The sequence below is a fragment of the Pantherophis guttatus genome, chromosome 1 (genome assembly GCF_059756535.1).
Source record: "Pantherophis guttatus breed Tessera chromosome 1, ASM5975653v1, whole genome shotgun sequence".
Taxonomy (NCBI): domain Eukaryota; kingdom Metazoa; phylum Chordata; class Lepidosauria; order Squamata; family Colubridae; genus Pantherophis; species Pantherophis guttatus.
In genome coordinates, this window is record NC_142063.1 from 345,397,550 (window position 1) to 345,411,234 (window position 13,685).

The 13,685-nt window shown below is 44.3% G+C and overlaps 1 protein-coding gene across 2 annotated transcripts in view; it reads right to left on the reverse strand.

Annotated features, from left to right (window-relative positions):
• AKAP10 (A-kinase anchoring protein 10) overlaps window positions 1-13,685 on the reverse strand; it is a 66,344-nt gene that overhangs the window by 32,144 nt on the left and 20,515 nt on the right. For both annotated transcript variants that reach the window (XM_060685629.2, XM_087883467.1), the window contains exons 2-4: window positions 5,718-5,765; window positions 2,752-2,784; window positions 319-498 (exon numbers count right to left, since the gene is read on the reverse strand). In XM_060685629.2, coding sequence (XP_060541612.2) covers window positions 319-498; window positions 2,752-2,784; window positions 5,718-5,765 — 261 coding nt within the window. The remainder of the gene's footprint in view (window positions 1-318; window positions 499-2,751; window positions 2,785-5,717; window positions 5,766-13,685) is intronic.

Genomic DNA, 13,685 nt, shown 5'->3' on the forward strand with positions numbered 1-13,685 from the left:
CGAGTTTGACGCGCCTGTTTTAAGTATAGTACTTATATATCTACCGTGTTTCCCTGAAAATAAGACCCTGTCTTATATTTTTTTGAACCCTGAAATAAGCGCTTGGCCTTATTGCCATGCGCTCAAAAGCCCGATTGGGCTTATTATCAGGGGATGTCTTATTTTGGGGAAAACATGGTAGACAGTATATCTGTGCATTATGTATGTGTACCCTTCTGAGAGGAGGCCACAGAATTTCATTTTTAATGTGCGCCAGTGTGTCCACAGGGAAAAAAAAATGACAATAAAGGTTATCTTATCAAAAGGAACCGGGCTCACCCAGGTCTCCGAAGTGTGCAGCTTCCATGTGGCTGGGCTGCTTCTTAAGGGCGGCTGTGCGACTGCTGCAGGATTCCATGTTGGCCGAGATGGCGTTGATCGCCACGTGGCTTGGTCCGGCGGCCTCGAGCAAGGCATGGTTCCTGGTACCTCTCTGCGGAGAATATCCTGGTGCAGCCGCTGGAAAGGGAACCACAAGGTGATGCTGCTTTTGAGAGCTAAAACCTGGGTTAGTTTTGCAGGGGTGGCCAGACATCCTATCCGTGCCGTATATACAGGTTGTCCTCGATTTACAACCACAATTGAGCCGAAAATTTCTGTTACGGAGCAAGATAGTTGTTAAGTGAATTTTTACCCTGTTTTACGACCTTTCTTGCCGTTAAGTTGGTAACCCAGTCGTTCAGTGATTCTGGTTTCCCCTTTTGACTTTGCTTGTAAGAAGGTCGCAAAAGGAGAGTTCACACTGCGATGGTCATAAGTGTGAGTCAGTTGTCACGCCTCTGAATTTAAATCACGTGACCATGGGGGTGCTGCAACGGTCATAAGTGGGGGTGCTGCAACGGTCATAAGTGGGGGGAAAACGGTCATAAGTCCCCTTTTGCGGTGCCTTTCTAACTTCAAACAGTCACTGAATGAACTGTTGTTATGTTCTTGATGTAATGTTCACAATTCGGACCAAACATTCTGTCACTAAGTGATACGGGCCATAAAGCACCACTGGTGGAAATTCCCGACTTTCTAAATAAATCAGCAGGGAAAGCTGCAAATGGCGCTCAAGGGATTGGATCTCTATAGGAAGTTCCTATCAAAAATTCAGAAGCACATTCCATACATTAAAATTAATCATGCTGACGAGTAGCCCAGCCCTTCTGAATCTATGAATTATAAACAGAATTATAAACAGTCCAGAAATGATGTAATTTCATTTCTTTCCACTTCCTGCTGTTGCATTCAGGATAACGGGATTGATTAAGTCAGTGTTTTTCTCAACCGTGGCAACTTTCAGAGGTATGGACTTCAACTCCCAGAATTCCCCAGCCAGCACGGCTGGCTGGGGAATTCTGGGAGTTGAAGTCCACACCTCAGAAAATTCTCAAGGTTTAGAAACCTTGGTTTAAGTCCGTGATGGCGAACCTATGGCACGTGTCCCAGAGGTGGCACGCAGACTGTCTCTTTGGGCACGCACTGTCACCAGCTGGTCTTCGCGGGCACCGGAGTGCCGGAAAATGGCCCGAAAAAGGTCCCTAAACGGCCAAAAAACAGGCCGTTTTTCCGGGATGTTTCCGGGCCATTTTCAGGTTGTTTTCACATTGTTTTTTGGGTTGTTTTCTGGCCGTTTTCTATGCAATTTTCAGGGCATTTTTCGGCCTGAAAACAGCCCAAAAACTGGCCTGAAAACGGCCTGAAAAATGCCCCCAAAGCAGCTTGAAAATGGCCTGAAAAACAGGCTGTTTTCAGGCTGTTTTCAGCTCGAAAAAGTGCCCGAAAACGGCCCGGAAAACAGCCCCAAAACAGCCAAAAAAACAGTTATTTAGCTTTTCTTTGTAACCTGGAAGAGGAAAAAATTAGTTTTCTTCGGGCTGGAGAGGAACTATTAAAATATTTTGCTGCACTATGACAGTACATTGAGTCCCTGACTTACAACAGTTCATTTAGTGACTGTTTGAAGTTACAATGGGATTGAAAAAAGTGACTTATGACCATGTTTCACATTTATGACCATTGTAGCCTCCCCATGGTCACATGGTCAAAATTCAGGCGATTGGCCACTGACTCCGATTTATGACAGACGCAATGTCCCTGGAGTCACATAATCCCGTTCTGCGACCTTCTGAGAAGCAAAGTCCATGGGGAAGCCAGATTCAGTTTATGACCATGTGACTAAACTTAACTACAATGATTCACTTAATGACTGAGGCAAGAAAGGTCGTAAAATGGGGCAGAAGTCACTTAGTAAAATGTCTCACTTATTAAACAGAAATTTGGGGCGCCATTGTGGTCGTAAATCGAGGACTACCTGTGTCTGAAAGAAAGAGGCTCGGAGTAGAGCTAGCCCCCAATTTACAACCACTTATTGTTACCACAGAACTGAGAAAGTGACTTCTGACCGGTCCCTGCACTTATGACCATTGCAGCACCCCTATGCTCACGTGATCAAAATTTGGGTGATTACCACAGTGAGTTCTGTGTAAATTCAAAGTGACTCATATTTATGACAGTTGCAGCATCTCGGATGCGACTCACTTAACAACAGCGCTGCTTATTATTATGGTTGTAAGTTGAGGACTGCCCGTAACGGAGATTCGGGAAGGTCATTTGAGCAGAATCTCCTAATGGTAAAAGATGATGGACATTTTGCAGAAATCGAGGGGAGTTCAGACTGAATCCCTAATTCCTGGGAAATTCAGGTTTTCATAGAATGGAGCCTCTTACCAAAATTGCCGGGCATCTGAGCCAGTCCAGACTCTGCAAATATGAAAGGAAAGCAGTTAATTTCTTGCTGAGGGTGTGAAATGTGACAGAAATATGATACAGTGCCCACCCCGCATAACTTTACAAGCCCTTGTAGAGTTGAGTCAGCATATTCAAGGTCAAATCCAGGTTAAAATTGGACAGTTTATGAGACCCTCAGCGCAGAATCTGAATGTCAGGGTAAAAAAAAAAGATAATGGCTTGAAAATTAAATTCCAGATCATCAGCGGGATTATTGCCAAGACAGTCGGCTTGAGGCAGAAGGAACAGCAGAGTTGAATATGTCCTTGGGCAGTAAGAACATAATAATATTGATCAGGAGTGGGGATCACAGGCCCCTTTATAACTTGTGGACTTCAACTCCCAGAATTCCTGAGCCAACATGGGTAACGAGGGTCCTTTTATGACATGTGGACTTCAATTCCCAGAATTCCTGAGCCAACATGGGGAACAATGGCCTTTTTAGGACTTGGGGACTTCAACTCCCAGAATTCCTGAGCCAATATGGGGAACCATGGCCTTTTTAGGACTTGGGGACTTCAACTCCCAGAATTCCTGAGCCAGCATGGCTGACTCAGGAATTCTGGGAGTTGAAGTCCCCAAATCTTAAAAGGGCCATGGTTCTCCATCTCTAATAGCGTGAAGGCCTTTTTGCCATCTCTCGTGCCAACCGAATATGCTCACAGGCTGACGACACTAAAAGGGCATGCTCAGTACAGCTAGTCCTCGACTCGCGACTGTTTGCTTAGCGATCTTTTAAAATTACGATGGCTAAGTTACACACCACCTGTCTTTAAAGTTTATTTTATTTATTTGTATCCTGCCTTTAACTTGCAAATAACTCAAGGCGGTGAACATATCTAACACACCTTCTTCCTCTTTTTTCTCCCACAACAACCCAGTGAGGTGGATCGAGCTGAGAGACAAGGACTGGCCCAAAGTCCCCCAGCTGGCTTTCATGCCTAAGGCGGGACTAGAACTCACCGTCTCCTGGTGATTGGCTCCCAGTCCCTCCCAGCTGGCTTTCATGCTAGAACTCACCGTCTCCCAGCTGACTTCATGCCTAAGGCGGGACTAGAACTCACAGTCCCCCAGCTGACTTTCATGCCTAAGGCGGGACTAGAACTCACCGTCTCCTGGTGATTGGCTCCCAGTCCCCCAGCTGGCTTTCATGCCTAAGGCTGGACTAGAACTCACCGTCTCCTGGTGATTGGCCCAAAGTCCCCCAGCTGGCTTTCATGCCTAAGGCAGGACTAGAACTCACAGTCTCCTGGTGATTGGCTCCCAGTCCCCCAGCTGGCTTTCATGCCTAAGGCGGGACTAGAACTCACAGTCTCATGGTGATTGGCTCCCAGTCCCTCCCAGCTGGCTTTCATGCCTAAGGCGGGACTAGAACTCTCAGTCTCCTGGTGATTGGCTCCCAGTCCCTCCCAGCTGGCTTTCATGCCTAAGACAGGACTAGAACTCACCGTCTCCTGGTGATTGGCACAAAGTCACCCAACAGGCATTCATGCCTCAGTTGGAACTAGAACTCACTGTCTCCCACTTTCTAGGCTGGTGCCAGATCAAACTGACTACAAGTTTCATTCTACTTAATTCTTAATTAAGTTTCAACTGCTACACCACCCCTATGGTCACATGATTTGCATTTCGGGTGTTTGGCAACCGGTTTGCATTTACAACACGTTGCAATTGGATTTACAACAGATTGCATTTATATCAGATTGCCCCAGGGCAAAAAATACTCACTGAATACACTGGATTTGGACTTGCGATCTTGTGACTGGCTTAGTAGCCACAGTGACTCGCCGTCACAAAAAAACAGTTATAAAATCGAGTCAACGGTTATAAGTCAAGTCACCTGGTGACTTGACTTACGGCCATAATGAGTTACTAGTAAAATTCCAAGCTCAATTGTGGTCATAAGTCGAGGACCAACTGTACTTAAAAAGTGGAGAGATACAGAGTGGGAATCATGCAGATTGAAAAAAAGGTGGCCACCCAAAGCATTTAAGAGCATTTGCATTACCATATTTTTCGGACTATAAGACGCACCTAAATTTAGAAGAGGAAAATAACAACAAAAAAAGTTTTTGGCCTCCACGTGCCCCATTTTTGGCCTTTTTTTCTGCCCATTTTTGGGGCTTTTTTTTGGCCTGTTTTTGAGGTTTTTTGGTCCGAAAAAAGCCTCAAAAACGGGCTGAAAAAAGCCTCAAAAATGGGCTGAGAAAAGCCTCAAAAATGGGCTGAGAAAAGCCTCAAAAATGGGCTGAGAAAAGCCTCAAAAACGGGCTGAGAAAAGCCTCAGAAACGGGCTGAAAAAAGCCTCAAAAACAGGCTGAAAAAAGCCTCAGAAACGGGCTGAGAAAAACCTCAAAAACAGGCTGAAAAAAGCCTCAGAAACGGGCTGAAAAAAGCCTCAAAAACAGGCAGAAAAAAGCCTCAAAAACAGGCAGAAAAAAGCCTCAAAAACAGGCAGAAAAAAGCCTCAAAAATGGGCTGAAAAAACCTCAAAAATGGGCTGAAAAAAGCCTCAGAAATGGGCTGAAAAAAGCCTCAAAAACGGGCTGAAAAAAGCCTCAAAAACGGGCTGAAAAAAGCCTCAAAAACAGGCTGAGAAAAACCTCAAAAATGGGCTGAGAAAAGCCTCAAAAACAGGCTGAAAAAAGCCTCAAAAACGGGCTGAAAAAAAAACCCAAAAATGGGTCAAAAAAAGGCCTGAAAAAGGACGAGAAAAGGCCAGAAAATAGGGTGTGCGGAGGCCAAAAAATGGCCGGTGGGTGGGCAGAGCTTCGGCAATACTGGGTCCATAAGATGCACAGACATTTTCACCCCCTTTTGGGAGACAAAAAAGTGTGTCTTATACTCCAAAAAATACGGTATATGGCAACCACACAGAACTAAACCACGGAAAAGGAGGAACTTACCTTTCGTTGCCCTGGCTTCTGCTGGCTTCTGGTGCTCTCTGCCTCTCACTGCAAAGACACAGAGAGGCTGGTTTTAGGGATGGAGGAAAAATTTGGGACTGCCGTTGCAAATACCTGGGAAGACGTCTCCCCAGCAGCAGCAAAAGACGTACGGCATCACACAGGCCCTCCTCCACAAAGAGGGCGAAATGCATTCCATGCAGAAATAGAATCCACAGGTCAAATCAAAAAAGGAAAACATTAAACTGACAGACTGTTGTAAGTAAAAAAAAAAAAAAACAGTGATACAAGAGGACTTCAGGGCTAGGTCGGCAAAGGACACAGCAGTACAAATAAGATTGTTAAACTAGATTGCGCTTTTCAGACTTGGTCGCTTTCAGATGGGTGGACTTCAACTCCCAGAATTCCCCAGCCGGCATGCTTTAAGATGGGTGAACTTCAACTCCCAGAATCCCCCATCCAGCGTATCTTACAATGGGTGGACTTCCACTCCCAGAATCCCCCAGCCAGCATGCTTTAAGAGGGGAGGACTCCAACTCCCAGAATTCCCCAGCCAGCATGCTTTAAGAGGGGTGGACTTCCACTCCCAGAATTCCCCAGCCAGCATGCTTTAAGATGGGTGAACTTCAACTCCCAGAATCCCCCATCCAGCGTATCTTACAATGGGTGGACTTCCACTCCCAGAATCCCCCAGCCAGCATGCTTTAAGAGGGGAGGACTCCAACTCCCAGAATTCCCCAGCCAGCATGCTTTAAGAGGGGTGGACTTCCACTCCCAGAATTCCCCAGCCAGCATGCTTTAAGATGGGTGAACTTCAACTCCCAGAATCCCCCATCCAGCGTATCTTACAATGGGTGGACTTCCACTCCCAGAATCCCCCAGCCAGCATGCTTTAAGAGGGGAGGACTCCAACTCCCAGAATTCCCCAGCCAGCATGCTTTAAGAGGGGTGGACTTCCACTCCCAGAATTCCCCAGCCAGCATGCTTTAAGATGGGTGAACTTCAACTCCCAGAATCCCCCATCCAGCGTATCTTACAATGGGTGGACTTCCACTCCCAGAATTCCCCAGACAGCAATGCTTTAAGATGGGTGGACTTCAGCTCCCAGAATTCCCCATTCAGCTTGCTTTAAGATGGGTGGACTTCCACTCCCAGAATTCCCCATCCAGCAGGCTTTAAGATGGGTGGACTTCAGCTCCCAGAATTCCTCATTCAGCTTGCTTTAAGATGGGTGGACTTCCACTCCCAGAATTCCCCATCCAGCAGGCTTTAAGATGGGTGGACTTCAACTCCCAGAATCCCCCATCCAGCGTATCTTACAATGGGTGGACTTCCACTCCCAGAATTCCCCAGCCAGCATGCTTTAAGATGGGTGGACTTCAGCTCCCAGAATTCCCCATTCAGCTTGCTTTAAGATGGGTGGACTTCAACTCCCAGAATCCCCCAGCCAGCAATGCTTTAAGAGGGGTGGACTTCAACTCCCAGAATCCCCCAGCCAGCATGCTTTAAGATGGGTGGACTTCAACTCCCAGAATCCCCCAGCCAGCATGTCTTACTATGGGTGGACTTCCACTCCCAGAATCCCCCATCCAACATGCTTTAAGAGGGGTGGACTTCCACTCCCAGAATGCTCCATCCAGCCATGCTTTAAGATCTTTTTTTCCTTTAGAAAATATATGCATATGTGTGAATAATTATGAATAAGAGAATGTACATTTACAATATGTTTTTAAGAAATAAAATAAAAAACTTTTTTTCAAGATGGGTGGACTTCAACTCCCAGAATTCCCCAGCTGGCATGTTGCTGAAGTTGAGAAACATTCGTTGGAAGCCATCAAATCTGTTATCATTCAACAGCAGCTTCCAAAAATCTTGTGAAGGGCCTCCCCATAAGCCTGTTATTGATTTAAAAAGCTAATTTGGGACTATCTTAAGGTATGCTATACTTCCTCCCATTTCACTAAAGAGAGAGACGGAGGGAGGGAAGTGGAAACGAAGAGAAAGCGATGCTAAGCATAATTTTGTTCCCTTTTATCACTTCCCCATCCTACAAACACAACACTGAAGTCTTTAAAGAAATTTGTGCTATATTTTCCTCCTCCTGCTTCCTCCTCCTTTCCTCTAAGGGTGTCCTTCTCCAGGTCGTAAGGCTGTGCACTGGAGGCTCAATTCAGTTTCCAAACCTGAGCTGGCAGGATTTTGGGAAAAGAGGGAGGAGGACGCCCGAAGGAGTAAATAATAAAAGATGATGATACAGACGTCCAATGTTGACCATCTCAAGGTAGCAACTTCCCTGTACCAACCCCACTCCTTACTTTGGACATCACCAGCTGTTCTAGCTTTTCAAAAACCCGGAGAAAGGCGCCTGGGACGTCTAGTATAGGGCTGCGTGACTTCACTTCCGTCTACAGCCGGATTGTTTGCAACGGAAACCAAAGACCACAGATTCTCCTAAGTGGCCTTGAAGCTCCCTTTTCAACTGTCACCATTCCGAGTGGCCAACTGAATTATGTCCATTCTAGGAGGTCATAAGAAATCCAGGAGTTTTCCTCCTCCCTCCTGACACGGCTTTCCTTTTATGTTGAGACTTTCTGACCGAAATTTCAAGGACAGAGTTATATGCCAAAATTGTGGAAACCTCTTGGGGAAAAGTGTATTTTTGAGGTTTGATGGATATAATAATAACCACTTTTTTTTCTTGGAGTTTCAAGATAATCCTATTCCACTGCTGGAATGGCCTGGGAAGAGCCCAGACCTTCACCCAATGGAAAATCTATGGAGCCAACTAAGGAAACTTGTTAGTCAGAAGCAGGGTGGATAAAAATCAATGGTTTTTTTAAAAAAAATCAAAAAAATCGGATTTTTTTTAATTTAAATCGGATTTTTTTGATTTTTATCGAATTTATTTTAATAAAAAACTTTTGGGGTAAAAATCTATCGTAAGATAGTTTTCTATGTAAGATACATAAATAATTTAGTTCAGTTATGTAGCACGAGGCTGTATATTCTGCAACACTGGGACTATCGGTGAATCAACGGTGGGTCAAAGGAGGAGCAGAGATGACAGTTGCTCTTTAAAAATTACGATTTAAATCGAGTGGATTTAAATCAAGCTTTTTTACTAGTGATTTAAATCATGATTTAAATTGTGATTTAAATCAACTCGATTTAAATCAAATCCATCCTGGTCAGAAGCGACCCGGCAATAAAACTCAGTTAATAGAAGCCGTCATTCCATCTTGGTTTCACATGATAACAGCTGCAGAACTCAAAGACTTGGTTCCCTCCATGGGAAGACGTTGTAAGGCTGTCATTCAGGCTAAAGGTTACCCAACTAAGGATTAACTGACATGGGGATCATTTTTGTGTATCTCGTTTTTTCTACGTGTTTCACTTTTCTTCTTCATACTGCAACTGCTATTCTAATAGCAAATCCTTCCTAAAAGTTATTGCATTACATACTTGATTCAATTATCTTTCCATTGATATATAATTTTATGATATTACTACTCCAAAAAAAAGTGGTGTTATTAACTAGTTTTAGAAAATATACTTTTCCTAAAAAGGTTTCCACAATTTTGGCCACTACCGTAAGCATTTAATTTAATTTAATTTTATTGATCAGGCCTTGGGCCGTATGAAAGTGCAGAGTTCCAGAAACAAATCATAACTAAAATTTGATAAAAGCAATTTAAAATGGAATGGGGATAAAATACGATTTAAAATGAAATTGGAATAAAGTCCAGTCTAAAATGAAATTGGAATAAAATACAACAATTTAAAGATTCAGATAAAATACGATAAAATTATAATTTCGGTGCCAGCTGCTAAAATCTACCCTAATCAGTCCCACGTATGCCAATCGCAACCGATCCATTTTGCATGCTTCAAGGACTGCGCTGTGTTAAATGTTATTTTCAGATTCTGGCCGCACATAAGATAAGTTGTTTTGATATGGGGGATCCCAATGGGTTATTCGTTTGGTATATAGTACCTTGTCTCTCACTTTATAATAATAATCATAATAATAATAATAATAATTTTATTTCTATACCGCCCCTCTCCCGAAGGACTCGGGGCACTGTACAGCCATTTTAAAACAAAAAATATACAAATATCAAAATTTAAAATTATTAAAAATATTACACAATTTCGGCCCGGATTAAAACCCCCAATTTAAAACTCCCAATTTAAGATAATTGCATAGTTAGCCCTGCCTGGCGAAACAGTAGGGTCTTAAGGGCACAGCGAAACACACGGAGGTCGGAGATTTTGCGTATTTCCGGGGGCAGTTCGTTCCAAAGGGCAGGAGCTCCCACAGAGAAGGCTCTCCCCCTGGGTGTCGCCAGCTGACATTGCTTGGCCGACGGCACCCTGAGGAGTCCCTCTCTGTGTGAGCGGACTGGCCGGTGGGAGGCTATTGGTGGCAGAAGTCGGTCTCACAAGCACCTTCTCATACAGGCAACAATCAAATAGGACAGTGATGGCCAACCTATTGCCTTCATGTGCCAAAAGCGGGGGTAACCGGGGGTGTGTGTGTGGAGCGTGTGCTCACACCTATAATTCAATACTCTGTCCCCGCGCTCCCCCCACTTTTGCCACATGATGTCACGGTGGGCCCGTTTTTCGCTCTCCCCAGGCTCCAGGGGCTTTCTAGGAGCCTGGGGAAGATGAAAACTGCCTTCCCCGGAGGCTCTCTGGAGGCCGGAAACGGTCGTTTCCCAACTTCCGGAAGGCCCGTTTTTTGCCCTCTCCTGGCTCCAGAGGCATTCTAGGAACCTGGGGAGGGCGAAAATGGCCTTCCCCACCTCGCCCAGAGGCCCGTTTCCTGACTTCCAGTGGGCCCGAAAGGCCCGAAAATCAGCTGGCCGGCACGCACATGAGCGTTGGAGCTGAGTTAGGGCAACTCTCGCATGCCCACAGATATGGGTCCGCGAGCCACCTGTGGCACATGTGCCGTATGTTCGCCATCACGAAAATAGGATGTGAGCCAAGTCTTCTACCTCTTCCACTCCGCAAATGCAGAGACGTCCATTGTAGGGTATAGAATGGAATCTCCCCTATCTGATCCTTGTCTTAAGCAATTAAAAAGAAAGGATAATTCTCGGAAGGCACGATTGCAATAATGACCGGTGTATGCAAATATTTGCTGCTACGTAATTGTGTTAAGCAGGAAGGAGAAATGCTCTTCTGGCTTCAAATTTTATTTTATTCTGTTTTACAGGGGGTTCTTGACTTACAACCATTTGTTTAGTAACCGGCTGAAGGTGCAACGGCACTGGAAAAAAAGTGATTTACAACCGCTTTTTCACGCGAGCAAAATCCAGAGGCTTGGCAACTGGCATGTACTTATGACTGTCGCAGCGTCTGGAGGTCATGTGATTCTTCTTTAGCGACCTTCGGATGAGCAAAGTCAAGGGGGAAGCCAGATTCACTTAACAACCGTTTGACTAACTTAACAACTGCAGTGATCCACTTAAGAACCGTGGCAAGAAAGGTCACAAAATGGGGCAAAGCTCACTTTACAATGGTCTCACTTTGCGATGGAAATTTGGGGCTCAATTGTGGTCATAAGTCGAAGTTAGCATTAATAGTCATGGTGTGAGGGAACGGCCTTGGGAGACAGGAGGAAGAAGCACCCAAAATGTGCTCATGTGACCCCTAGGTAGGATGTCAGAACTTCAAATTCGGGTCATAAAACTGTTAACTGGACATAGGTCAGAGGACTTCCTGCATGAGTCAAACTCAACCCATGGAGATTTATATGGACACCTCCGGATCAGATGTCAGGGGAAAAATATTTTGTTTCTGCCTTTTGCAGAGATATTTTTACTTCTGAGTTTTAATTTACATAGGCTAAATAATAAATTAAATTTACATTCTTGGATTTCCTAGCCAAGCATTAAGGAGGGTTGATCCTACTTGATTTGCAAGATCGCCACTAATACAGGCAGTCCTTGATTTACAACAGTTCGTTCATTGACCGTTCAAAGTTACACTGGGGGGAAAAGTGACTTATGATCTGTTTTCACACTTACGACCGTGGTAACGTGAGCAAAATTCAGCTTGGCAACTGGCATGTACTTACGACGGTTGCAGCATCCCGGGGTCCCCCCGATCCCTTTTTACGACCTTCTCAGAAGCAAAGTCAATGAGGACGCCAGATTCACTTAACAACTGAGCTTAACAACTGCGAGACTGACTTTAACAACGGCCGTGATTCACTTAACAGCTGAGCTGTGGATAGCTCAGCAGACTAATGCATTGTAATTTAACTCCAGCTGCTTGCAATTACTGCAAGTTCGAATCTCCCCAGGCTCAAGGTTGACTCAGCCTTCCATCCTTTCTAAGGTGGGTAAATTGAGGACCCAGTTTGTGGGGGCAATAAGCTGACTTTGTATAAATATACAAAAGTATGACGGCTATTGCTTAACGCATTGTAAGCCGCCGTCTCCGGAGAAGGGCGACATATAAATCAAATTAAAAAAAAAAAAAACGTGGCAAGAAAGGTCGTAAAATGGAGCAAAACTGGCCTGAATAGGTTTTATGGGTTAGTTTTTTAATTGTATAGCTTGGGGTTTTAAATTGGGAGGCCGATTAATTTAATTTATTTTTAGTTATCTTAACTTTTATATTGTATGTTATTTTAATTTTCGATTGTTCACCGCCCTGAGTCCCTTCGGGGAGAAGGGCAGGATATAAATTCAATCAATCAATCAATCAATCAATCAATCAAACACACTCAGCAACAATAAATTTTGGTCTCAACTGAGGTCGTAGGTCGAAGACTAACCTGTACTAGCCTCCAGAGCAGTATTTTTTCCAACCACGTTTCAGATGGGTAGACTTCAACTCCCAGAATTCCCCCATGGCTGACTAGGGAATTCTGGGAGCTGAAGCCTGGGGGATTCTGGGATTTGAAGTCCGCCCCATCTTAAAAGTGGTTGAGATTGAAAAACTCTGCTCTGGAGTTTGGGTTTATTTCTCGAAAATAGATTTTTGCACCCTGGAATTTTGCAAGTAGATTTTAAGCCAGAAAATCGCTCTCTTCCCCAAGGCGAATTCTATAAATATAAATCCTATCTGGAAATTTTGCAAATTGACCTGACAGATTTCTCCAAGCGAGAGACGGGCCGATTTCACGGCTCCTTGTTCCAAACGTAGGAATTTCCCAGACTTGCCCAGCTGTGTTTTCACAAGGTGTGTCAAACCAACAGCACGGCAAAGATTGTGTGCTCCTCTGCTACAAGTGTTTAAACTTTTTTAACTCCATGTTTGCCTTTGCTGCTCGAAAGAAAAAATTGCAGAACGCAATACAGATAGTCCTCAATTTACAACGGCTCGCTTAACGACCGTACAAAGTTACAATGGCACTGAAAAAAAGTGACGTACGCTCCTTTTTCCACACTTACCGACCGTTGCAGCATCCCCCCCCCAGTCACGTAATCAAGGTTCGGATTTTTATTTATTTATTTATTTATTTATTTTATGTCCAATTTATATACCGCCCTTCTCCCTGAGGACTCAGGGCGGTGTACAGCCAAAATTAAAAAAACATGAAATACAAATATTAAAAACAATTAAAATATATATAAATTTGGCCCAAAATTAAAAATACAAACCAGTTAAAACATTTAAAAATTTCTTCTTAAGCAGAAATTTTGGCAACTGCCTCGTATTTATGACGGTTGCAGAGTTCTGGGGTCATGTGATTCCCTTTTGTGACCTTCTGACAAGCGGGGAGGCCGGATTCATTTAGCAACCGAAGTGATTCACTTAACAGCAGTGGCAAGAAAGGTTGTGAAAGTGAGGGGGACGGGGACGGGACACAAATGTCTCGCTTAGCAACAGAAATGTTGGGCTCAATTGAAGTCGTTAAGTCGAGGATGGCCTTTATTTAAGAGCCTTGGTAGTACAGTGGTCTAAAGCACCCTGTTATTAACACAGCTGCCTGCAATTACTGCGAGT